Genomic DNA, 24,279 nt, shown 5'->3' on the forward strand with positions numbered 1-24,279 from the left:
GTTTGTTAAAACATGTCTTCTGGGGGTGTGATAGACAGCCTCTTAAAAGCAAAAGTGTATGTTACGAAGCAGTGGCTTAATCCACTGCAGTAGCTCTCCTTTGAGCTGGAGTTTCAGAGCTGTGCTCTAGGATCCTGCAGTAGTTTGTGTACAGACTGGTGTACCCGTGGGCAGCATACCCACCCAATACAGGGGCTGGCATCACTGTTGGTAATGACTGGGCAGCTCTCAGGTGACTGAGTGAAACAGAGCAAGTTCAGACAAGCCTAAGCTGGGCAGGTATTTAGCAAATCCTCCATCTCCCTAAGAACCAAAGGTGAGTATTCCCTTAGAAACTGGAGAGGGTGCATCATTCATAGCTGATCTCTTCTGTCCCTCATATGACAGCGGAAAGGGGACAAAAGCATTACTTAACCTGTTACCTGTTCTCCTGGTTTTGGCTGGGATAGAGTCAGTTTTCTTCTTAGTAGCTGGTACAATGCTGTGTTTTGGATTTTAGGACGAGAATAATGCTGACAACACTCATCTTCTGTTTCTACAGTGTGCTTTAGCTGAATTTTGGAGACAGGGAAAGGAAGGAGCTTAAAATTTTGTGCTGTCTAAGCCTCCAAAGCTAAAAAGTCAGCCAGTGAACATTAAAGGAGGCAGATCAGAGTGCTCCTGCTCTGAATGCCCATCAGGAAGCCTCAGGTAGAGGCTGGAAAGTTACATCTTGGAAAATGCCCCAGGGTCAGTCCAACTTGCAGAAAGTAGAAAGTCCTTGAGTGAGTTCACCGGAAGACTGGAGGGAGGAGGGAAAAAGTAGTGGGTGAATCCTAGTAGCTCTGGCAAGAAAATTAAGAGCAATCATTGTCCAAGCAAACCTAAAACCATAGTTTTAGAATTTTGACCTGAAAATTATGCATGCATATTATTTCTGAGCTGAGTTTCTGAACTCTGAAGTGTAGTCACTCAAGTTAAAGGTGCGTCAGAAAAGGTATACCTAAATATGCCACATGGAGAGGGAGATAGACAACAGCGAGCACTTACAATTGCAGGTGAGGTCTAATTTATATTCAGTTCAAGCTCAGTAAGACAAGCCTTAAATATCTAGAGAAGAGAGTCTGGCTAGGGAGAAACTCTTAGCCCCAGTTGCATTTCAGGTACGTCCTGGACCTGCTGGCTGTAGGACAGTGTATCACTGCTCCTCAGAGACTGGGATAGCTCTTGTATAGATGTTCCTGCTGCTAACAAATAGTACCTGCTGCCACTTTGCTGGGCCTCTTAGAGGAGATCACTCTAGACATGGATCAGATACCCAAATCTGTTCATGGTGACTGAGGTAAAGCAGCTCCTGTGATGAAAGAACTCCATATCTTAGGATGTTTGTATATTTTACGATGTCCCCCTGGACAACATTTCCATATTCTGGAACTGTTTATTTGCCTTCTGCAATGGAAATGGCTTAATCCATCGCTGTTGCCATATGTAGCGATATCTATCCATGGCCTTAGCCGTCCATGGCCTTATCAGTCCATAGCCTTAGCATTAAAAAGCCTAAATCACAATCTCATTGCATGTGTCAGTAAATATGCAGTGCATTGACTGGCAGTTGAGCCATGGTAGCCTTTTTATATTGCAGTGGAGCTTTTCTTCTTCCTAAATAGTTCTCAACTTATAGTTCTGTGACTATGCCTTTCTGCTGTCACTTCATTTCAGGCTCTTTCACTGTGGTTATTGATCACCTTGGTTCAAAAGGTTATTTCTTGGAGTATCTAATCCTCTCTGATTAATTCAGTCTGTTCAGAATTGTTTTGAACATGTTGGGAATAAAAGAGACGGGAAATCAGAAAACTGCAAATGAGGAGCATGTGGAACAGCTGCCATCTGTTTAGCAGAAGCACGCAGCCTTTGGCACAAGGAGTAAGAAGAGGGCCCTTGAGAGAAGAGGGACCAAGGAGCATACAGTCCCTGGCGTGGCAGGAGGGCAGCAGAGATCCCTGGTATCCAATGAGGAGGACTGGGGAAGGGAGGAGGAAAATCCACATGAGGGCAGGTATGGAAAGACAACGAGGGAGTTTTTAGGTGAAGCAAGCTCAGCCTGCCGGAGCTTGGAGGCCTGCATCTCCTCCATGTGGGCAGCAAATGGTTGCATCAAGTGATTGAGGACAACTATTAGCATGAGAAACTCACAAAAAGCAAATTATACTATTTTAGAATCTTCTCTCATGAAAGAATGTAACTGATTCTTTAAACCTGCAGAGACTCAGGAAAAAGTTGTTTGCTGGACAGCTGTACTTGTTTCCAATGAATTACTTCAGAATGAATTTGACCCAGGCTTTTTCCTGCCAGTGAGCCAGTGAAGAGTCTAGTTGAATTTTCTGCTGATATCAGCTTAAATTTAATTATTCATGGACTCCTATCAGTATTTATTAGTTTTGTGTGTTGTAGAGAATTGGTAATGGGCTATGTAGGTTTTTCTCTCCAGTTCATTGGCAGAAGACTCTCATAGGTTGAAGCAAACAATCTTTGCAACTTATCTGACTGTTTTCCAGGGCTTACATTACCTGCTACTCTCTTCTCAGTTATTTGGTGAACCAGTGTCTGCTGCAAAATTTAGGATTGTTGTTAGTAACATCAATACTAAACAAGAAAATAGAAGCATTTTTATCCACAGCTTTCTGCAAGTGTATTCCACCTCACCATCTCCTGTCTGTCTTTCCTGTGAGGCAGTGTTGTTGCCATAATTGCTGCCAAGAGGATGAGATGGAGCAGGTAGGGTTGTGAGAGCCTCTTTCAGTACCAGTATTAAATAGCTCGGCCTTTGTGCCAGCCTGACAGCCCTTAGAGTGCCAGCAAGGACACCCGTGAGGACACAAAGGAGTGCTGAGTGCCTCCAGGTGGGACTGCTCACGTTCTCAGTGTTGCCGTTCTGGGCACTGTGGATGACTGACTGCAAACTGCTTATTGCCTTAAAGGAGAATGAAAAGGGATTTTGAGGGGAAAAAAAAAAAAATGAGGAGGACATTTTACCAGCTGCTCATGTTAAAATAGTGGCTGCCATTAAACTTTTTGCTTTAAACAAAAAGCTCTCAGGAAATAAATGCTTACTTATACAGCCAGCATAAGAAAAATTAATTGCATTAAATGCGGTAGAGAACTACTCCAGAAGAGTTGTTTCACCAAACCATGAAGAATGCCAAGGCTCTAGAGAACAGAAACAACACCTAGGAGGGACATAACACCTTGAGGACCTGACTACAGAAATGTTTAAATACAAATATCCAATGCACATATTCAAAAGTTTCTCCATTCCAGATATGCCTTTGTATCATAGGTAACTGTCTAGATGAGGCAAAAATAGCTCTGTTTTATTGATCTGCTACTGACATTAATAGACACTTGCTGTCTCAAATGCAAAATAATCATTCAGCATAGAGCATGGGGGATGGCAAAATGCACTGTTCCACAGGCATCCCAGTAAAGCCTATGAGCAAAATTTTCTGTTGGGGAAGATGCTGGTGTGATGACTTGAGGGAAGATTATAGGAAATTTTTAATGACTGTTTTGTGGGACTTGGTTTCCCTGCTTGATTTTGTATTGCTCTTTGCCAGAGCACATGTAATTAAGTGCTCTGAAGGCTTTGTTAAATAATCAGGAAACCAAAAACAAAGATACGGATGAAGTAGACATAGATACACAGCTTCAAATGACAGAGACAGGCTGTCAGTAAGGGAGGAACTGTTTCAGTGGCTCTAATGGAATCGTCTTTCAAAGGCTGAAGCTGGGATCAAAGGAGGGCGAGAACCAAAAAGGCCTCAATAAGAAAGAAATGAGCCATTACATAAAGTTTCTGAGGCTAAGCGCAGAAGCACAGCAGGCTGAGATCTGCATGCACAGATGGGGATACTGAACAGTGAGTGACAGAGGCTGCTGCTCCCATTTCTGCATTTCATTGTCTGTAGGCTTTTATTTTGTATCTGTGAAAAAAATAAATCATGTTGCACAGAGACTCTGGCTTGGTCACACTGCAGATACTGTTCTTTTCACAGATCTTGCAAATGAGTCCTCACGGGTGGTATGGGGGCCATAAGGCAAATCACAATGTCTCTCCTGAAAGAAGAAACCTCTGGGCTGAATGTATAGTTGGTGGGACCTCAAGGAAAACAAGCACTACAGATGTTGATTGCTACAAGGAGACCTCTGCTTTACATGCAGTCCCACTTGTCTGCCAATCAGTGTTTAACAACAAGCAAACAAAAGAAAATTTGAAAGATAGATGGAAAATGAAGCCTTTGAAATCACCAGCAGTACAGCTGGTAATAATGTAGTTACAAAAGCTTATGGTTGATTACTCGATCAAACATACATTTTGGAAAGAGATCTGTGTGTTGGATTTGTACTGGTGGTGGTAATTAATATGTCAGAGAGAAATTTTATTTTGAAGTGGCAAGAGGTACATCTTAGAATAAAATACTGGCTTTGAACTGCTGTTTGCTAGCAGACCTAGAAGTGATGTTTGATGATATGCATCTGTTTTGTTTTCTCGCCTGCTGTGGGTTCAGGAATGGCCAACACTAGAAGTTGGCTGCCTGCCGCTGCCTCAGCTGCCTTTGCAGTTGGAAGGTGAAACTTCTGAGCATGGTCCTTGAAGTCTTTAAATGACATTTGTGGTAGGAGTATTGCATTCCAAGTAAAGCTTTTATGGTAGTGAAATATGACTATTAATATATTTTTGCAGTGGCAGTAAATAAAACAGTAACACTGAAAGAACCCAGCTTCTGACAGAATGCTTCAATAATGTATTATGAGTATTGACAATGCCAAGGTCATTGTTTGGTTTGGAGCCACACTAATTACCAGAAGGTTTTAAAATACAGTATGTTATGGGTCTTCTATCTGTCAGGCCATTTAGAGAGGGGTGATTTATCAAGAACTATTCTTTGGGCTTTATGCTTTCATGGCATTGGCACTTCCATAGCTCTGGAACAGAACAATCTCTCCCAGCTGTTTGATTTTTCACAGAGGAGTTATTAAAGTTTCTAAACCAGCTGATACACCTAGGCAGTACTCAAGCGTATTAAACTGTTACACATTTCTCTTACAAATGTGCAGTAGCCATTTTCCAACCAGTAGCAGAGTGTCAGTGCAAGCCAGGATGGTATGGTGACTGGAAGACGGGAGCAACATGCTCATGGACAGGAGACTGGGAGACAAGTGCAAGCTGGGGCTATGCTGGCTGGCACTGCGTTATGGTAGGGTGGGTGCTATGTTCTTTGTTCCTGTGTGTTGGCAGGTGTGCCAAACCTGTGAAACAGGACACGTTCATTTGGGAAAAGCAATTCAGAAATCATTCTTGAGCTTTAAATACAGGGATGGCATTTTCTTGCCCTGCAGAACTGCTACTACAATGTATACTTCTAAAGAGGACTAGATTTTTTTATTTTTTTATTTTTTTGACAAGTCTGTTCCTGGATTCCTGGTTTGAGACATCTTATATGGAGTTCAACTCTTCCTAAAAATCAGACACCTTAAGGTGTTTCAAAGCTCTGTACTTACTAGGATTTACTGTAGGGGAAAAAAAAAAAAGCTGAAGATTGATGAATGCACAGAGCCTAGGTGTAAAGGTGTATGAAAATGTATGGAGAGGAGACCGCTGCTGACCACATTGTGACAGCTACACAGCCTGCACTGTCAGCTCCATAGGCAATCATGTGGGGCCTGACAGGATTTCAAAGAGCCTGGTGCATTCAGACCTAACTGAGAGTGGTAAGCCACAAGGGACAGAAGGCAGCCATAAAATGAGTTAACTTCTTCCTCAGCCCACTGACTGGGTTACCCAGCCAAGAGTGGAGTCTGGGTTGACACGTAGGTACATGTGTCGTCACAGAAATGGTATGTGAATGGCAGAGGGATGGGGACCTTGATTTCATCATTTGTTCCTTCAGCCTGAAGTGCTGAGTACAAGAAACATTGCTGCATCTCCTCACACCCTGCAGGGCAGTCACACGAGCCATTGCTGCTGGCTGGAGCCTGAGTCAGGCAGTCTTCTCTGCCTTGGGCTCGATCCTATTACAGGCATTTTCCCTAATGCCAACATGGATCAAAACCAGGTTAGCATGCCCCAGCTTGGGAAGTATTGCTCCAGTAATTAGAAATTACCTAAAATAACAAGGTGCTGTGATCCCTAGCTAGAAACATCCGTCAGTGAAGAGGCAAGCTGCAGCTGCCGCAGGCCTCGGCCTGCCATGGCAGGGGATGCAGGCCAGAATCGCCTCTTTCGTCGGAGCAGCTCCCAGGTGAGTGCACCCACTGCAGCTCGTCCTTTCCCCATCCCATCAAGGTCTTCATCATGACCTACATGTGAATTTGAAGTTGTGATTTTTTGGCCTATTCTACCCGACGTGTGCTGCTGTCTCCACCTGAAATGTCTGACTTGTTTCTGGTCGTTAAGGTGCTAGCCTGTCACCTCCCTTCAGCATGCAGGGGGCTGGGCTGAGCAGAGCAGCAACATGTGTTTTATTTCAGAGTTCTCTTCTTTGACTCTTTTTTCAACCTCACAGGTTGGGCAGAAGCCTTCTGTGGAGGTGATCGGCCAGTCAGACTAGGGCAATCATCAGCACTTTCTGGAAGGAGAGGGAGACCGGATCCACTGCTGAAACAGATAGGCTTAATGACGCTGCATTTTAGCACCCCAGCACTAGGTTATCTTTGTGCTCTGGCCCCCCTCCAGCACTGGGGTAACAGGCTCAGTGACAGCCTGGCTGTGCAGTGACACGGCTGAGGACGGGGGACAGGGCATGCTGCAGGGGAAGCGTGGTTGCTGCACATATGGCTGCGGCCTCCACAGCGTGTGCACAAGCTGCCAGCATTGCTACTATGGCAGGAGGACTGCAAGAGGGCACCGAGCAGCACCGGGGTCTCCAGTGTCTTCTTGCTGCTTCAGGGGCAATGCGTGCATAGTGACCCTGTACAATAAGAGAGGAGAGGAAAAGGGGGGTCAAAGCAAGCCAGGAAGAATAGCCCTGGTTTAATAAGCATTTGAAATATTCCTACACACAAAAAATATTTAGGGAAATTTGTGGATTATTGCTGCTATTAATTCTTTATTGTGGGGTTGTTTTTTTCTTTTTCCTTTTGCTGGTTGAATTTGGCATAATTTGTGTTCGTAAATTAATTATTGCATTTTATTTGGTTGGTTAGAGAACAGTCCAAACTATACTCTTAGGCTTTGTGTGTTCTTATTTAATATATTTAATATAATTGTGTCTGAATTTCCTTTGTACTACAGAAGAAGTAAGTATCCAAAATCATCTTTAATGGAATGAAGCAACTGGTTTCACCCTCTTACAGAGTTTTTAACAGGAAAATTTATATCAGTATTGTAATTTCTTTTAAGCTTGAATTTCCAGATCTGTCAGATTCTTGCAGTTTTATACCTGCCTACTTGTCCCTGCCTTTGAATAACTTTGAATAACTGCTTCTATTAGCCAGGTTTTTCCTAACTGAAGTACTGACCGACAAAGCTCTTAAAAAAATACCTTTTTTCAGTTTCATGAAATCAGGTGATTTCTAGCAGAGAGGAGCCATGTAGTTGCATCCACTGGGAAAAAAGTCTGGAAAGAAAAACAGAACAAAACAAAACAAAACAAACACAAAAAAAAGCATTGCAGGTAGATGAACGTCTTGAGTACCAAAAGCAGTTAATCAATAACACGTTACAGGATCCCAGAAAGGTTTTGTTTTAGTGCCTGAACTATTTACTGTATATGGATATCAGTGGGGAAAAAAATAAAATAAAAATCTGTGAAGCATCAATTGTTTATAGGCTTTAATGCAGTAGTAATTAAAGTATGAGAAAATGGTAAAAACCTGAATATATGAGATTTCTCCAGGCTTTCAGAAATCCTAGGTGTTTTGGAGATTTGTGGTGGAACATACAGGTAACCCTACAGTTGCTGCACTACCCATTTCACCCTCCTCACTGCCCAGATGGGCAGATGAAAGGATGAATCTGAACCTCTCTGAAATGGTTCCAGTATTTTCTGGGTTATTACAGTCCTTTAACCAGAGAATCTTGCTCAGAACACTCGATATTTCTGTGGAAAATACTGAGTAGCCATCCAATGAATTCAGTCAAATACCAAGGTTGCAGCGGTACATACATACTAATGCCTTTCTGCACTATCCCAGTATGCTGCCTGATAGTTTTGCTGAGACTTTTTGAACATGTATTACTAACAAAAATTGAAACTAGTTTGGTTTTGGTTTGAGGGCTTTAGTTTGCTTGTTGGTGGTGGTTTGGTTTTGGTTTTGTTTTAGGGAAAGCTTCCTGAAGTGATTAGTCAAGGGGAATTAATTTTAGGAAATGCATGTTTTATTGCAAATGGTCCTGCAGCAAGACAGGCTTGATTTCTTGTTCCAAAGGCTCATCTGTGGATGCTGTAGGGGCTCAACAGGGGAGCCTTCCGCCTGAAAAGGAAAGCTCATAAATTCATTTCCAAGATGCTAACAAACAAGAATGCCTTTGTTCAGATTGTGCTGCAAAACACTACTAGTTCAGGCTGTTGTTGCAAACGCAGAGACTTTCCACTAGATGGCTCTCTACATCAAGCACTGAATACAGCTTGTAAACTGCAGTTTCTCGGCTTTGAATTTCACATTAAGCTTTGTCAACAGGAGGTCCAAGGAGATCCAAACTTTCCGTCCCGTGATTCTTATACGCCAAACTCCAGCCTTCCCCAGTCCTGAAACTGGGCAGCCCTATTCCTACAACCCTATATCTACATTAAAATACCCTGTGTTTTTTACTGTCAACCTGTACTCAGAATATGTATGCTTAAAATCCTGCCAGTTATATATGGGAGCTATCGACAGAGCTTATATATATATATATAGCTTATATATAAATATAAGTGGCTTTTCATTGTTCTTGTTATCCACATACAACAAATTGGGATCTGGGACTTCAGGTGGCGAGGTCGTTGTGTGTGTTCATGAGCACAAAGAAAGCATTGGTGTCACAGTCTTGTTATATGTCATGCAGCACCCATTCTGCTTACCATTTTTACATCTGACAAGGTTTCCTAAGGGAAAAAAAGAAAGAAAGAAAGAAAGAAAGAAAAGAAAAACCACTAAACTTTCAGAGGATGTAAACTCACATTACTCTATTCACATTTAAAGAGTTGCATTATTCAACCTCAGCTTTGGCTTTGGTTGAGAAATACTGAGAGTTCCCCTCTGATAATCTGCCCATGACAAGTCAACAGGAGGCTATTTTTGGAGGTCTCTTTCTTGAGTGGGGCAGAGAATACTTCCTTATATTTGTTGCTCCAGGTCACAGCTGTTTGTCCAAACAACGGCTTCCTGTGTTTCCTACATTTTACTGCTGCCTACTGTTAAATTGCAGGATGCTTGACACAAGTCTCATCTTCCTGCCATGAGCTCCATATAGGTAAACTCCTTGTACACACAGCTCTTTCCAGTGCTGCTTATTCCCAGAGGACAGCTCACACACTGCAGTGCTACACAGCCCCTCCAGAGCTTTATAAGTGGGCCTGAGGGATTTGTAGCAGAGACTGTCCAATTCGGCTGCTTTGCAGGTGGTTACAAAGGGAGTTTCACCAAAGAGCTGACCAGAAGTTAATGCAAAACATCACTGGTGCTAACTTGATGTTGTATGCACAAATGGCAACTCACAGCACCTGCAAGAACCACACACCAATTTAAGAGATGGAAACAGGCCTGAGGAAGAGCATGAGACCGAGGGTAAGGTGTTGTTGAGGCTGGGTGTATTTTAGGTTGGCGGTAAGGAAGGGGTTGGAGACTAGGTTTATGGGTTGCAGACTGCAGTAAAAAGATGGAATAGAAGAATTTTGCATCCTTCCCCGGTGCAGTGCACATAGCCCATTGCAGAGCTGGGAGCTATTGCTGTCCTGTCAGTCACTGCAGCTAACAGGGGTACCCCAGCTAAGCAGGTTTGGAAATGTCTGTACTAAAACAAAAGCAAACATCTTCCTTCTCATGTTGTGACATTTGGAATTTGGGTCTTAAACTGCTGCAAAATATGAAATAGGCTCAGTACAATTTGGAATGGGTTGTTTGGCTGGAAAAGGGCAAACAGTGGTATTAATAACTGATGCTGTAATAAGTAAATAAGTCACGAACTGAGTATGTGTAGGAGGTGTTCACCAAGAAATGCACAGAGGGATTAAAAACTTGAAACTAAATGATTGTGACTATCAAAAAAAAAATGCATTTTTAAACATACTTTTGTGAGTAGGCAAGAACTAGTATATTCACTGGGAAGGAAATGCAGCAGGTTAACAAGAATGCAGCTGAATGTTGCTGTGGGCCCTGGTGAGTTCTCTTTGTTTCGCCGTACTGCTTTCAAGGGACTGGAATTGGTTTCTCTTGCTGAGAAGGGTGATGTTGGTAAATCGTATTAGGATAACATAAGGAAAAATCAGAGCAGGTAAGTCTTGACAAGGCATCCAGCTCTCGTTAATTAAAATAGAGAAGTCACCCTGCCGCCAAGGGGAATAGTAAAAGCACAGATGGGCAGATTTGATTGCTTGCTGTGGATTAGCATGGTTAGTGCAGAGGTCTTCAACAGACAAAGGGACAATCTGAACAACCTCAAGGCTGGAACCAGCATCCAAGAAGAGATGTAGACGTGTGGACTGCAGAAAAGACAACTCTAAAAGGATCACCACCAGTGTGCATTTGTGAAGGAAAAGGCAAGCTTTAGTGTTAACTCAACTGCTTCGCAATTATGGGAGTAGAGTCTGGGAAAAAAGGTGCTTATACATGGTCATGGATCATCACGGTAAGTTGGCCTAGTAATTATGTTCTGCTGTAGCAGAGCCAGGCCCAGGCCAGAGCGGTGTAACAAAAGATCGTCCTGAGCCAAACTGTTCCCATTCCAAGCCAGGCTGGCCCACCCTTTTCAGCGGTACAAGGCAGAGGTAGTCAGAGGCACACCCCCAAAAGAGCCTTGTGAGTCGTGGAGTTACCACTCACAACTCTCCTGGGCTCTGGTAGCAAGAACCTGTCTGCCCTAACCCAGCAGGGGAAAATGCACATCACACAGGCTGAGGCTCCAGTGGCTCTTCTGTGCTGCTCTCAGCGGCCAGAATCCTCTAAGGTCGAGTCCTCGCAAGAGATCATAGTGCAGAAATGTCAGTGGATCAGATGAAAGCACTGACCATGCTTGCTCGGCCAGAGAGCTCCATCATCATCTCTCCTCCTCTGCTGTGCATCCTCTCACACGGGCTTAATTCCTACATGGGTTTCAGCAGTATGGTACATCTGCTAACTGCATTTGTTGGTGTCTTCAGTGGAACTCCATGGAGATGCAAGAGGCCTGAGCTGATCAGCTTCTAGGACTAGGTTTGTACACAAGAACCCTGGCCTTCCTTCCCCCTTCTCCCACACCCAGAAAATAAAAGCTCAGCGCATTGATGTTTCACTGGGAAGAGGAAAATATTACCTAGAGGCAGAAGGAAGTTCCAGAGCAAATGAAAATGGAGAAAAAATCCAGATTAGGAGAAGTCCTTAGAAAAATACAGTGCATGAGTGTAGGAACATGTTTCTTCCCACCTTGAACAGACTAGATGCTGTCTAACTTCAGACCAAGCTTTCTGTCAGGTTAGAGATCTTCCTGTGCCTAAACAAAGCAGGCTGCTTGTTCCTAGGCTACTGTAATATCTCAACACAAATAAAGTAACAGTAGTTAGGAGCTGGTTTTGCTGGGCCTCTGGCTGGAAATCAGTCCTGGTTACGCACAGATTGTTAGAGCTGCTGGTCATTTACAGCACGCTAAAACCAGAAGAGGACAGTATAAAGGGTGGGCAGGAGGAACTGGCCCTCCCTCAGTTCATTTACAAACACAAATCCATTTTTCTAGTTCTGTGTCACTGCAGACATGCCGTAAGACTCCAAGGACCCTATCTGGAGCCTGGCAAACAGGGAGCTGTCCTGCTGCAGCTGCTCTTGCAAAGGCTGAAAGGCTCTGCTCGGTGGGGGAAAGGCACAGGGCTGGTGTTTGCTGAGGGCTGCTCACGAGACAGGCTGCTCTCTATTTTGGGAACAGGAAGAGTGGGCCTGGGAATGTTGCCAGTAAACAACTTGAGGGCCTTTACTTTCCTCTGGCCTGTTCTTACTCTCTCACTTTGTGGCCGAGGTCACTGCTGCCACAATGTTTTTAGCAGATGTCAAGATGAGGCGCTTGCTGTGAAACCAACTGCAGACCTCACAACGGGCAGCCCCGCTGCCAGCCCAAGCAAACAGCATGAGTTCAAGAACATTTGGTTGGTGTGGAAAGCCTGTGTGCTACTGCCCGTGCTACTGCCCGTGCCGATCTGAAGCCACCGGTGCCGAGGGGCTGCCCCTTAGGCCAACTGCTCAGCCCCTGGGGCTGCCAGCAGCAGAAGCAGCCACAGATGTGTGTTGGCTGTGACTAGAAGAGGGGCACGGTGACATGTATCAGAAACCAGCTCACAGAGAGCATTCGCAGAAGCTGAAGCGGTTCACAGATCCACAGCCTAAGAGACTTTAAGGTCAGGTAGCTGAAGTGAAAAGTGGTGTTGAAGCTATAGTGAAAACAAGATGTGCAATCTCTAGCGGACAGGAGAGAGAAATAAGCAGTAAGCAGGGAGATGTCGCAGCTCAGAGCTCTCAGCCTAAGGAATTGGCATGATACTTGGCAGGAAGGGAAGAGACCTGAGAGGGAAGGGGCTGGTACTGGGGTGACCATTCGAACATCCGATGGTGGCAGTGCTCCCAGGAACGGCAGCTGCACCGGGGGGTGCCCCTGAACTGCCCCAGACATCACCGAGGAGCTTCAGCTGGGGGACCAGTGCGGCTCTGAAATGGTTCAACTCGCAGCTCATTAAAATGGTGCACGTTTGTATCTGGGTTGGTAATTCATTTGTTTTCGTCCTGTATACGTCATCCTGCAGCTCCTGTGATCCTGTACAACAGTTTTGTACAAGTTGCATTGTTCGTTGCTATCTGTTGTGCTGGGCTGGCACTCAGCTCTTTTCTTTGGAGCGAGAAACTGCTGCTCCATGGGAGGAAAAAGCAGTCCAACTAAAGGGGCATAGGAATTCCCAGGAAAATGTTGAGATGGGTTAGAATGGGTTAGAAAAATTGTTTGTTTTCTAGTTGACCCCAGTAGCTGTAAATATCAAGAATTCTTACAAGATGAGCATTTGCCAGTGGATAGCTGAGCTGTGCCTGAGCTCCCAGGAGGTATTTTGGAGCTGGTGACCATGCCTGTAGGTTGCAAGCACAGAGAGAATGAAAAGGGAGTAAGATACATCAGCACTGAGCCAGAACTCAGCAGATGAAATTATAATTCCTGGATCTGCTGCTGCTTGTCAGTATGATTTGTGTTAAATTGCTGAAAATGCCTCTAGCCTCAGTTCTTCATCAGGTAGCATCGCACTGTTGTTCACAGGGCCTTTGTTGGCTCTCGGTGCTGCTAAGGACAGCAAAGGGAAAAAGGGCACGTTTTCCCCGGCGCTCCTCATGCACACCCTTTAATGAGCTGGAACTTGGATGGAGATTAAAGAAACAAATAACTAAACTGGAAATGAACTTGATCACGTTTAGTGGAGATCTGAGCTTGTGGGCTGCCTTCAGAAATGTTCTCTCCAAGCCTCCATTTCTGCCTGCGGTGAGTGCAGCCCCACCAGCTGGGCGAGAAGTTCGGGGCATACAGTAGGCGACTGCCCTCTGCCTCGAGCCTCTGGTGGTCCCCAGGAGAGTCAGACTGGTGTAGACTGATGTAGCCCAAACATTGGTAGTTTTCTCTAACAAAGAAAATCTTGGTTTTCTTTATGAACCTGGAGCACGTGTCCAGCTGGCCTCCTCCCTCCCTAATGCTGCTTCCCTGCAGAGAGCTCCAAATCTCCTGCGTGAGGTGAGGACAACGCACGGCTGTGGGAAGGAGCAGGAGCAGTTCAAAGCCGCTGTGATGAGGACGAGGAAGAGCGAGGCCTCGTGGAGAGAAATCTAATTTTAAGCACCTGTGCTGGATAGGTAGCAAAAGAACTGCTGGGAAGGGATGACAGAGCTTGTGAATGGCGCTGTGTATGTGACCCACAGCAAACCCCCCACTCAGCTAATAAGAGATGGTGCCTCTCACTGGGCACATGCTGGCAGTTAATCTCCCTGCCATATGGCGGCTGTGCCTGGCACCTGCTTCTTCTGTGTGAGATAAGGTCAGCGTCTCCCTGCGGGCACAGGTATTTCAGAGAATCAATGTCGCTTCAGCGTCTCTGGCACCTGGGAAGCGCTGCCGCTCCTAGGCACAGTGCGGGGAGCTGGAAGGGAGCATGGTGGCCTTGGCACTGAGGCTCCTTCCAGCCCAGGATGGCACCGAGCCTCGTGCTGACCCATGCCCCGCACAGATTACACCCCTTCATTCAGTCTGTCATCAAAAGGCACAAATAGGAAGAGATAACAGATGTATTTGCTTTCTCGCTGCTTTTCTTCTCCCTTTTCTGTTTCTACTCCAATTCTACCATGTTTCCTTCCATGTTGCTTCCTGTATTCTCTTCGCCCCCAGCTTGTACAGTGCAGGCAAACGCTGCCTGGCTCGGAGGGAGGAAGCGAGGCAGCACTCAGCTGTGGCTGGGGTCCTCCCAGCTGCTGAATACCCACCAAAGCCCCTGCCTGTCTGCCTGTATATGCAAACCTGTCTTTTCTACCCTTTTTTCCTTCCATCTCTCTTTGGGTATTTCATTTTATCTTCCACTTTATGCTTTCCAGCCATCTGTCTCCCTTCTCATCAAATCATCCTTAAAGGAAACACCGTGTTAATCTTATCCTGTACCGCCTGGCTTTTTATATGAGACAAAGCATTTCAAGACAGGGACATAGCCAGACAGCTACTGTTTTTGCCTGCTTGCAACAGTCCTTCCCTGGCAATGCTGGAGATCATTGCTGGCAGCAAGTGAGACAGAGACAGAAGAATTTAGTTGCCAGCCATAACCAGAAAGCCTGAGATGAAAGAAGCTTGGTGGTCTTAGGAGGTTGGTGGATGTATGTAGCTTCCCTGTTTGAGAAGCTTTCCCTCAGGAGAAGGAATTTTCTCCCTGACTTAGAGGACAGAGAGCCGCAGATTCAGACATATATTTCTTGTTCTGCTCATGACTTCATGTGATCTTGAATATGGTGTTTATCTGACAGCCAATAAATCCTTGGGTAAGAGTGCTATGGTATTGTTCTTCACCTAAGGCTTTATTTTTATGCAAGTAACTCCCATTAGTGCCAATGTTGTATAGTGTTTGAAATTATTTTAGAAATATTAGACTGATGAAGGTTTCTCTATATGAACTAAACTGCTCTAGGAAAGAAGACTGGTATTTTAAACACAGGCCTTATTTAGTAAGGCGTTTCTTCTGTTTTGCAAATGCATTGTTGTAAAGAAGGTAGGCAGGAGAGAACTTTCAATCTCAGAAACAGCCTAGGATGCTTCTCTTGGTCTTCTGTGAATCTGTCCATAAAAGACCATGCAGGTGTTACCATAAATCCCTGGTCATATTTGCAGCTTGTCACATGAAAACACGGTAATGGATGAATCATACAGATCCTTTCAGCACAAAAGAATCACTGTGGCAGAGGAAGAAAACCTGTCTGGGTTTGCTTCTTTTTCTCAGGTTGTATAATTTCTTCACCCTTTTATTGAAATATTGGTCATATATTCCAAAATCCTGTTCTTCTGACTTCCAGCTTAATTCTCTATATTGCACCTGAAAGACAAGTTTGGTACAAAATCTGCCTTGGCTTTGTGATCACCATGCCCTGATGGTATTTGGAATTAGAAAAAGTGATTCAGGGATTTAATGTTGAGCCTTCCCAGTCTCTCAATGCCCTCTCTTTTCTTTGGGAAAATCAGGTTTCATTCGACCTTTAAAATCATTGCAATCTGAGTTTAGTTTTCACACCCATTTCTTTACTTCCTTAACTTTAATAATTGATATGCCTGATTTGTGAACTTTGTACAGTTACAAGAGCAATGTGTGTGCCTCTTATCTATAGCAAATAACAGGCAAGACACTGAACAGCTTTCAATAATTCTGGAGCCAAGTGGAGACAGATAGCTGAAACATGGAGATACCTGGAAATAAGAAGAGGACAGTCAAGCTGTACTTCTTCACCTGGGGCTCCCGACCCTGAAGACTTGCAGAAAAGCTTACAGGGAATCTTGAAGGTTTAGAAAAAAAATATCTTTTAATGGACTTCCTATTAAAAGGAGAATAAAATGAAAAAGCTCGACCAGAAAACAGTATAGGTAAACTGTTCTGATTACTTGTTTTTCACTGGCAGTCATTTCCCCATAGTGAGAATATGGATATAGACAGGAAGGAATTACAGCTGGCTCTCCCTGCCCTGTGGGGAGAGCTGACCTGCTCATGGGCACTCTGCTGTTCACAGCTGGGAGAGCTTCACCAGCAGGTAAGGTGCCTTCTGGACCTCGATAAGCCCAGTTGAAGAAAAATTGAAGAAAACTGAAGAAATTGAAGGAAATTGAAGAAACTGCAATAGCATGTGAATGCTCCTGAGATCAAAACTCTATTACTAAACCTGGCTGGAAATACCACCACGAAACAATAATCCTTCTCTTTCTTGTATGGTTCTTCCCGGATAACGTCATGGCAGCAGTGTGGTTTCTGAGCTGTTGAATTGGTTACACTAAACTCTTTGTGAAATAGGAGGCTTCCCTGTGTGTGCACACAGTTAAATCCATAGCAACTACTGTAAGAGGTAATATTTCTGACCTTTCTTTTTTTCGATTTAGCAACATCTGTTTATAATCAGTACCAACCTATAATAAAGTACAGCCTTTGCTGGATTGGTAGTGCTCAGTATGGCTGAATGTGTGCTTTCTTAGATCCCCAAACTCAACAGATAAGATAGCTAAGCTTTCACTGGGATGTTGGTTGAAGCAGAAATGAGTAAAGTAATTAACAGTGTATTATTCAGTTTTAAAATCAATAAACTGTAAAATAAGACCCAGAAGAAGGGTTGCTAATACTATAGGTCTGGATCAGCAAGATATGTAAAAAGTGAATCCATCTAACATAAACTCAGCAGAGAACATTTTAAAAAAATCAATAGTTAGAGCATTAAGGCCAGATTTACAGGAAATTGCAGGAGAACCATTCTGGTTGGTACCACAAAACATTGAACATAATGGCAAGGCAGCTGTCCAAGGTCAATATCCTCTGGAGTGATCTTCAGGTTCACCATCTCCTTGCAAGCAGTCCAGACGTGGAACGCCTCCTAAGCTCAAGAAAATTAAGAGAAACAACAACCAGATATTCTCCAGAGCCACCTATTCTGTCTCTGTACCAAGGCGCTGATCTTTTGGATTTTTAAGTCTAGCAGAACTGTTACAAGAGTTACTTGTAACTGTTACAAGAGAACTGTTACAACAGCTACAAGACTCGCATGGAAATCTGAGGGGAATGGCTTTGGGTGGACCTGGCCAGGTCTGATGAGGTTTAATTTGTCTTCCAGTTATTTGTATTTTCCATTTCTGTAAAACTAAAGCCTACCTGCACTCCTAAGGCTTTTACAGTAGGACAACTAAAGTCAAACAAGGGAAGCCTTATATAAGCCTTAGGGCTTACACTACCATCCTTAGGCTGAAGTGGGTGAATAGCTGAGCACAGGATGTGCAAGGCTGTGAACTTGGGTTATCTCCTGGGCACTGTGGTACTCTGTGTGAAGGCTAAATGAGAGAACTGAGCATTTCCCACTTGCCATGAGGATCTCTGGGCTCAGAGTGGACCTGCAGCCAGCTACTGCAGTATGATTTGCGAGTTCATACTTTTGCTTCCGCTTCACATTATATACCTGCTCATGCTTTTATGGCCATAGAAGTGGACTTTTAAAAGTGGTAAAAAAATTACTCTTTTGGTAAAATTTACACAATCAAATACCACAGCTGTACCAGAACTAAAGCTCTCTGCATAATACTGCTGTAATAGGTTGAACTTTAGTTATTGCTCTCTGTGGTGATTAGTGGAGAACAGCTATGCGGTTCAGGGGAAGGTTTGCTGGAGTTTCCACTTTTGCTTTGTACTTTTTGGTAGTGAGGATGTCAGCATTTATTAATCTCCCAGATATAGCTGGCTTTTCCATTATAACTAGCTCTTTTACACAAGAGGAAGGAATAACTCTGCTATAAGAGGTTGTTTTCAGGCCTCAGGAGAAAAACTTAGATTGAAAACATAGTAATTATTTGTTAGCAGAAAAACTCTATGCAAACAAAAAGTCCTTGAGGTATATATTTACAGAACCTACACTGCTGTGTAACATCAGTCTGCAAAATACTTGACTGCATTAATCCTGTAAATGCCAGCAGATCATCATATGTTGTGTTTGCATTTATTTTTACCATCACCCAAAAGTGTTCAGCTGAGATGGCAATGAGATTTTTTTGTTTGTTCACATTTAATTCTAACCAGCTGGTGGAAAATACAGGTGTGATTTTACACAGAAACAAGACAATCTGCTCAGTAATACAACATCCTGGGAATGCTGGGAGGCAGAGGAGACTTCCACTGTTAATAGAGTCTAAAATTATAGCCGGAGGCGATTTGCACACACTTGAGTTTTCTTTGCTTCCTTTCCATTTTGCAAGAGTAGTATAATTCAACGGTTGGGCTTTTGGGGTGCTTCTGTGTACTTAAGGTATCAACTGTGCTGTGACTTGATAGAAACAGGACATGATCCTGAGGCCAAATGTATAATTGCATCAATATTGTTCCCCATACTTTCCAGTGGATGCAGGACTGAGCAAGAAAAAATAGTCACCTTCTGTTTTGCCTACCCAGGCACCATAGCAACTGAAAGGCTACTCTTAAAACAATTGTTGCTTTTTCTTCCTATCCCTTTGTTCCATGTGGTGCCGCCCGTCATACTGTACTAACATGCGGTTTCATGGATGCCAGCTGTCAGTGTGGAGGGAGATGCACTGTACACAAGGTTTGATGACTGATGCTGAGTTTCATAAGCTGTCTGCTTTGATACTTGGCATGCCCTGAGACAGCATGTCCATGGCACAGCATGTCTTTCTCTGAGGTGAGACTATGCACTGTCACCCATGGACAGAACCACACTGAATTACTGTATGCTGACAAAGTGTTCAAGCATGCTGGGAGCTCTGGGGAAATAATCATTCTGTGTTGCTTGAGAGGAGAAGGAAAGTCATAGTTAAAACAATAGTTAGACTTGGCCATGCAAGTGAATGTGGGAGGTTCTGGTGGACTTGTCAAGACTGCCAAAACAGTTGTCTGAACTTAGACAGTTTTATTTTAGGCACCTAAATGAATAAAGTAACTTAAACGAGCTGAGCAGCCAGCAGATTTCACTGACTATTTTGACTATAGTATTAGACACTTGGCTTGCGTGCACGCTATTTTTCAAATACTGGGAGTAATCCTTTGATGTTTGTTGTCACTTAAAAAGCTTCTGGATACCCTTGCACCCCTGGTGAGAAGAGCACCTAGAGCTGGGAGGTGACAAATCTCTTGTCTTTGTTGCTTGTGTTCCGTGTAAACAACAAAGTACTGTGATGTCGTAGCAGCAATGTGCGGCTTTGTGCGGTGCTCACCCAGAGGTAAGTGACTGCAGGAGGTGTGGGCTGTGAAATAAAACAGTGCTGTTATGGCAGAACACCCTAACCCACAGTAAACCCTTGTAGGAGTACCCCTTTCATAGGCCAGTCCTGCTTCCATCCTCTTGCCCTGGCTGCTCTGTCATGGGCTCTTCTGAGACTGCGTACTGCCACGGAAATAGCATCTTCAGAACAGTGCGTGCATTAGCCATTCCTCTCAGGTGTAAAGCATGAGGAGCAACAAGGAAGCACACTGGAATTTCTATGTACATAATAAGCAAATGGATCATAGGCTGGTGGCTGCTCTGTCCTGAAGCCCAGTGACCACTTCTCCTCTCGCCTTCTCAGCAAATTACTTTGATTATCCCTGGAGTATGGCAGCCAAGAGAAGTAAAGTCTTAGCTTGTTCTTTTAACTGTTTTGGAAAAATAACCTGAGTCTTCTTCTGTGTTTTTTTCCTGGCAATATGCAGCCCCTCTGTGCTGCTGGCATTCAGGCCAGCTACTGTCAGAGTGGAGTGGGCCATACTCTTATTTAAAGCAAACATTACAATTCATTTTCCATAAATGCATACTAGCAGCCCTAGCAAATCACTCAGAATGAGCACTCGATCATACACCTTCATCAGCAAAGTTTGCCTTTCTCTGCTTCTATTTTAATCACTGCAAATTTTCTGTCATGCAGCCTGGAGCACCTTCTTCACCCTTCTTTTTGTCCTTCTCAGCTTTTGTCCTTTAGTCTAACTCGTTGCCTGCATGCTCTGCAGTTTTCTCAGGATCTGTTATAGGAGGCCACCAAGTCCTCCACAGCACTGAAAGGATGAGGCAAGTTGATGTCTTCCTGCATCAGTCCCTGGCCTGATCCTGCTATGTGGGGCACGTCTTACCTTTTTACCCTTTGTGTATTGAACACTGAGCACGGAGGGATCTAGTCCCTGTTATTAGGGCTCTCAGTCCTGCTTCAAAGCAGATAAATGAGCATATCTTCTGTTCAGGTAGTGTGTTGTGAGACACATTTCCCAGTCCCCCTTGCTAACAGTGGCACCTCATGATATGCTATAAAACCTAAAGAGCTCTGAGGTGCCTTTCTCCAACGTAAGCACAGGTTCATCTGGTCCTTGCCAAACAGTAAGTGTCAAGACACAAGAATTGTAACAAATTTACTATTATTCTTTTTTCAAGAATAGTTCCTTTGCCCAAACCACAGCTTGGTCTTTTATAGTCTACTATGGATGCTTTTTTATGACTACTTAAAATCCACCAGAGGCTTTTCTTTATAACACATAATACCAACATACAAATACCTTCCTTTCTGTGTTCTCCACAACATGCAAGCAATGTTGCTTACTTTGCATCACACAAGATGATGAACAAGTGTATTAATACAGTCTTTTTTGACTAGTTAAGACTGAAACATTATTAGCCAATGTGAAGCCTATGAAAAAAATCAACTTTTCTTCTGATCAGATCACTCCTGGAAGAATATGAAGAGTTCCTTCTCCACAACAGAGAATCTTCCCATTCTCTCATTGCATCCCCAGCTCTGACACTGAGGTCTGATGGTAAGAGCAGCACAGCGCAGCATGGCAGCAGTGTGCTGGCCAGCAAGCCAATAAAAGGTATCCAAATGGACGTTGGAAATGCCAAGTGTGCTGTAGGGTATGCTGGTATGTTACAGTGTGTGACACTCAGCCTGGACAATTTACAAATTGACTGTAAGGCAGCAATAGATGAGAATTCAGTATTTGTGTATCATGCATTAATAAAGGCAGGGGAAGGCTTATCATCTGTAAATAAGATGCTTTGATTCACTGAAGCAAAAATGTTTGTCATCTATAAATAGGATCATTTAATTCACTGGAGCCATTGTGATACAATTTTACAACAGGACTGAAAGCCATTTTTATTGATGACTTCAAATCAATTGTGTTGCTTGACACAAATCGGTGCAAAACATCATCTGATCCCATTTATGACTCTCCTACTTCGGTACACTTGGAATGTTGTTCTGTATCATTTCACATCTGTTTAATTGAGCTAATATTCCATCTGCTTCATTGGAGTGATAATGTGATGAGCTCAAACCCAAATTACTGATAATGAACAACTCGTTCATTTCTCATCAAAGAGCTAGCTGAGGGATTAGATTTTTTTTTCTAAAGCCCACAAGGCTTCATTCTCTTCTAAACATTAGATTTTGCAGAAAGAAAAGAAAGTCTCCACTTCAGGCAAAAACATCTTTTGAGACCACAGAATTTGCTTACAAGTTTCAGCTTGTCCTTGAGAAGAGCTGGTCGAATTGGCTAAGGAAATCACTTTGCTTCCAAAGGCATTTGCATCCTCTGCTTCATTTGCCTGTCTAAGGACTCAGCATAGAAGATCTTGCTTTTCTCCAAGTCGGACAATCATCCCCAAATCCTAAGAAAATGAACTTCTTTCTCTGTGGTTCGACGACAAGAATGAATGCAACTGCAAACCTCCTTCGGGAGACCACATCCAACAGCTCCTCAGATATGAATGAAGCTTCTTTGTACTACTTGCTGGAGGAATGGGCTCTCAACCCACAAGACACAAACATGAAGATGTTTTTAATTCCTCCAGTTGTCTGCCTCGTGGCAGGTGTCCTCATTATTCCTTCCATCTTGTTTGTGATCTTCTCTAGGTTTAGCATCAGAAAGGAAACGAGGTACATGCTGCTGGGGAATGCTTTGCTTTGTGATCTGATATACCTTTTGTTCTACACGCTGTCAGCTACTCTCAGCGCAGCACACGTAAGTCTCCCAAAGGAAGCCTGTGTTCTCCAGTTATTTCTGCTGGCAGTGGCTTACTGCGGGGGACTGTTCACAGCTGCTGCCATAGTCTTGGACACGTACATAGCTATTTTGTTTCCTTTGCGCTACGTTACTATTTTGCCTTCTTCACGAACAAAAAAAGTGATTGTATTGCTATGGATCTGTTCGGGGGTTCTCCCTGGGATTTTCTTCTTGGTGCTATCCAGCACTCACAACTTTGTGCCCTGTGTCCTGGAAATGTGCTCAATTCCACTAATAATAATATTAACTCTGAGTGGGACTGATGCTGTGAAACTCTGTTTCTGGCTGTCTGCTACGGTTATCTTTCTCTTCCTGTCTCTAATATTTTGTTGCTATGCTATTCTTTATTTTAAAACCAGGCAATCAGGTATATGGGAGAGCATCTGTTCCAGAGCCAGTGTGACATTCTTAATGCACAACACTGTGTTGTTCTTTTATTTCTCTCCATTCTTGGTTCTTTTTGTAGAATCATTCTTGTACGTTAACGTTGTCATTGGACTGGAGACAGGAATCTGGGTCTCCCTGACAATCTGCAATGTCCTGATGATTCTGCCTAAAGTTTTGTTCCCTTTTCTATATGGACTTCGATACAGAGAGATCTCAGCATCTCTCAAATCCATTGTCAGAGGGAAGCATCTTCACCTAGTGTCACCTGCTCCATCACCATCCTGAGGCAACGCAGAGGACAGCTACAACAGAAGAGCTGTCCTTAACTTGTTAGCGTGCAAGCCTGGTGGAAATCACTCGGCTTCTTTTGCAAGTGTGAGATGTGGGCTGATCACTCTGCCTCCTTGGTGCCAGAAGGGCACAAGTCTTTCATCACATCACAGTTGGGATTACAGCAGATATTGCCCTGGACAAAATTCTACGCTTTGTTGTGATGTGGGAGGGCAGCGTATTTTGGAGGACATGGTGAGTCAGGATCATTTCCATCCATCCATGGCAGATGTCTTCCTGGAAAATAGAAAATGAAAAATAGATGGTGCAAAGCAAATGGGTGCAGAGCAAAGGGGGTAACCGCAGGTCTCTTGGCAGCACTGCCTACAGGAGACAGGGTTCTTAACCGAACAAACGTACTGTGAGCAGAGCAGCTATTTTTTTCATTCATGGTGTATTTGTGCAAGGTTAGTAGCCACTGTTCTGTTCTGTAACACGTCATGAAAGATGCCTCTGGAAACTGCCGTACTCAGTGAAACACTGTGCTTCACCTCAGGCAGTGTGTTAGTGTACTCTCTGCCTTATGGTTTCTGTCTGACAATGTGCAAAACACTGTGTTTTTGTGAAATCTCAGTTTGATGGGAAGTCATCTTTGATCAGTGTCTGTCGGGCAGCTTGGTGAGGAAAGATGAGCAGGAGCAGCAGGTGGCAAGGGGGCAAGTAGGCAGTGCCTGCCGCGGGGTGCCAGGCTCAGCCCAGAGCCCTGGGTCCCTGCCGGGTCCCTGCCGGGTCCCTGCCAGTGCTGCCAGGTTGCAAACTCTCTCAGCCTTCTCTGTACTTAAAGCAATATCCCAAAAGTGCTGTTTGTGTGTTTGGGGTGTTTCACACTCATCTGAAGAATGGCACTAAGCGGGAGCCAGGAGATCAGTGTCTGGTTGCACGAGGTGTTTTTGGCGATGCAGCCTGTTTGAGAGGTTCCTGCTTCTCTCCCTCTCCCCTCATTCCCCAAGTGCTGGTTACTCTCCTCACTCCACGGTTTGCTGATCTCCCCAGTCTGCTAATGCAACTGCTCGTGGGGTTACAGGCTAAAAATATCCCTCCAAAGAGAAGTGGTGTTGTTTTCATCTTAACCAAGATTATCCCAGGGATCTGTTTGTTAGCATGTTCTGCAAACATCTGCGTCAGCACAAATGAG

At 44.0% G+C, this 24,279-nt stretch overlaps 1 protein-coding gene and 1 long non-coding RNA gene across 2 annotated transcripts in view; both read left to right on the forward strand.

Annotated features, from left to right (window-relative positions):
• LOC121074887 overlaps positions 1 to 16,146 on the forward strand; it is a 55,821-nt gene extending 39,675 nt beyond the window's left edge. The window contains exon 4 of the long non-coding RNA XR_005822599.1: positions 16,030 to 16,146. This is a non-coding gene — a long non-coding RNA (uncharacterized LOC121074887). The remainder of the gene's footprint in view (positions 1 to 16,029) is intronic.
• Positions 16,147 to 21,874: 5,728 nt separating this feature from the next.
• GPR148 (G protein-coupled receptor 148) lies at positions 21,875 to 23,793 on the forward strand. The gene has a single exon (XM_040567327.1). It carries the CDS (start codon positions 22,041 to 22,043, stop codon positions 23,097 to 23,099), a length of 1,059 nt encoding a protein of 352 aa, XP_040423261.1. The 5' UTR covers positions 21,875 to 22,040; the 3' UTR covers positions 23,100 to 23,793.
• Positions 23,794 to 24,279: the final 486 nt, after the last annotated feature.

Source organism: Cygnus olor, chromosome 9 (assembly GCF_009769625.2).
Source record: "Cygnus olor isolate bCygOlo1 chromosome 9, bCygOlo1.pri.v2, whole genome shotgun sequence".
NCBI lineage: Eukaryota > Metazoa > Chordata > Aves > Anseriformes > Anatidae > Cygnus > Cygnus olor.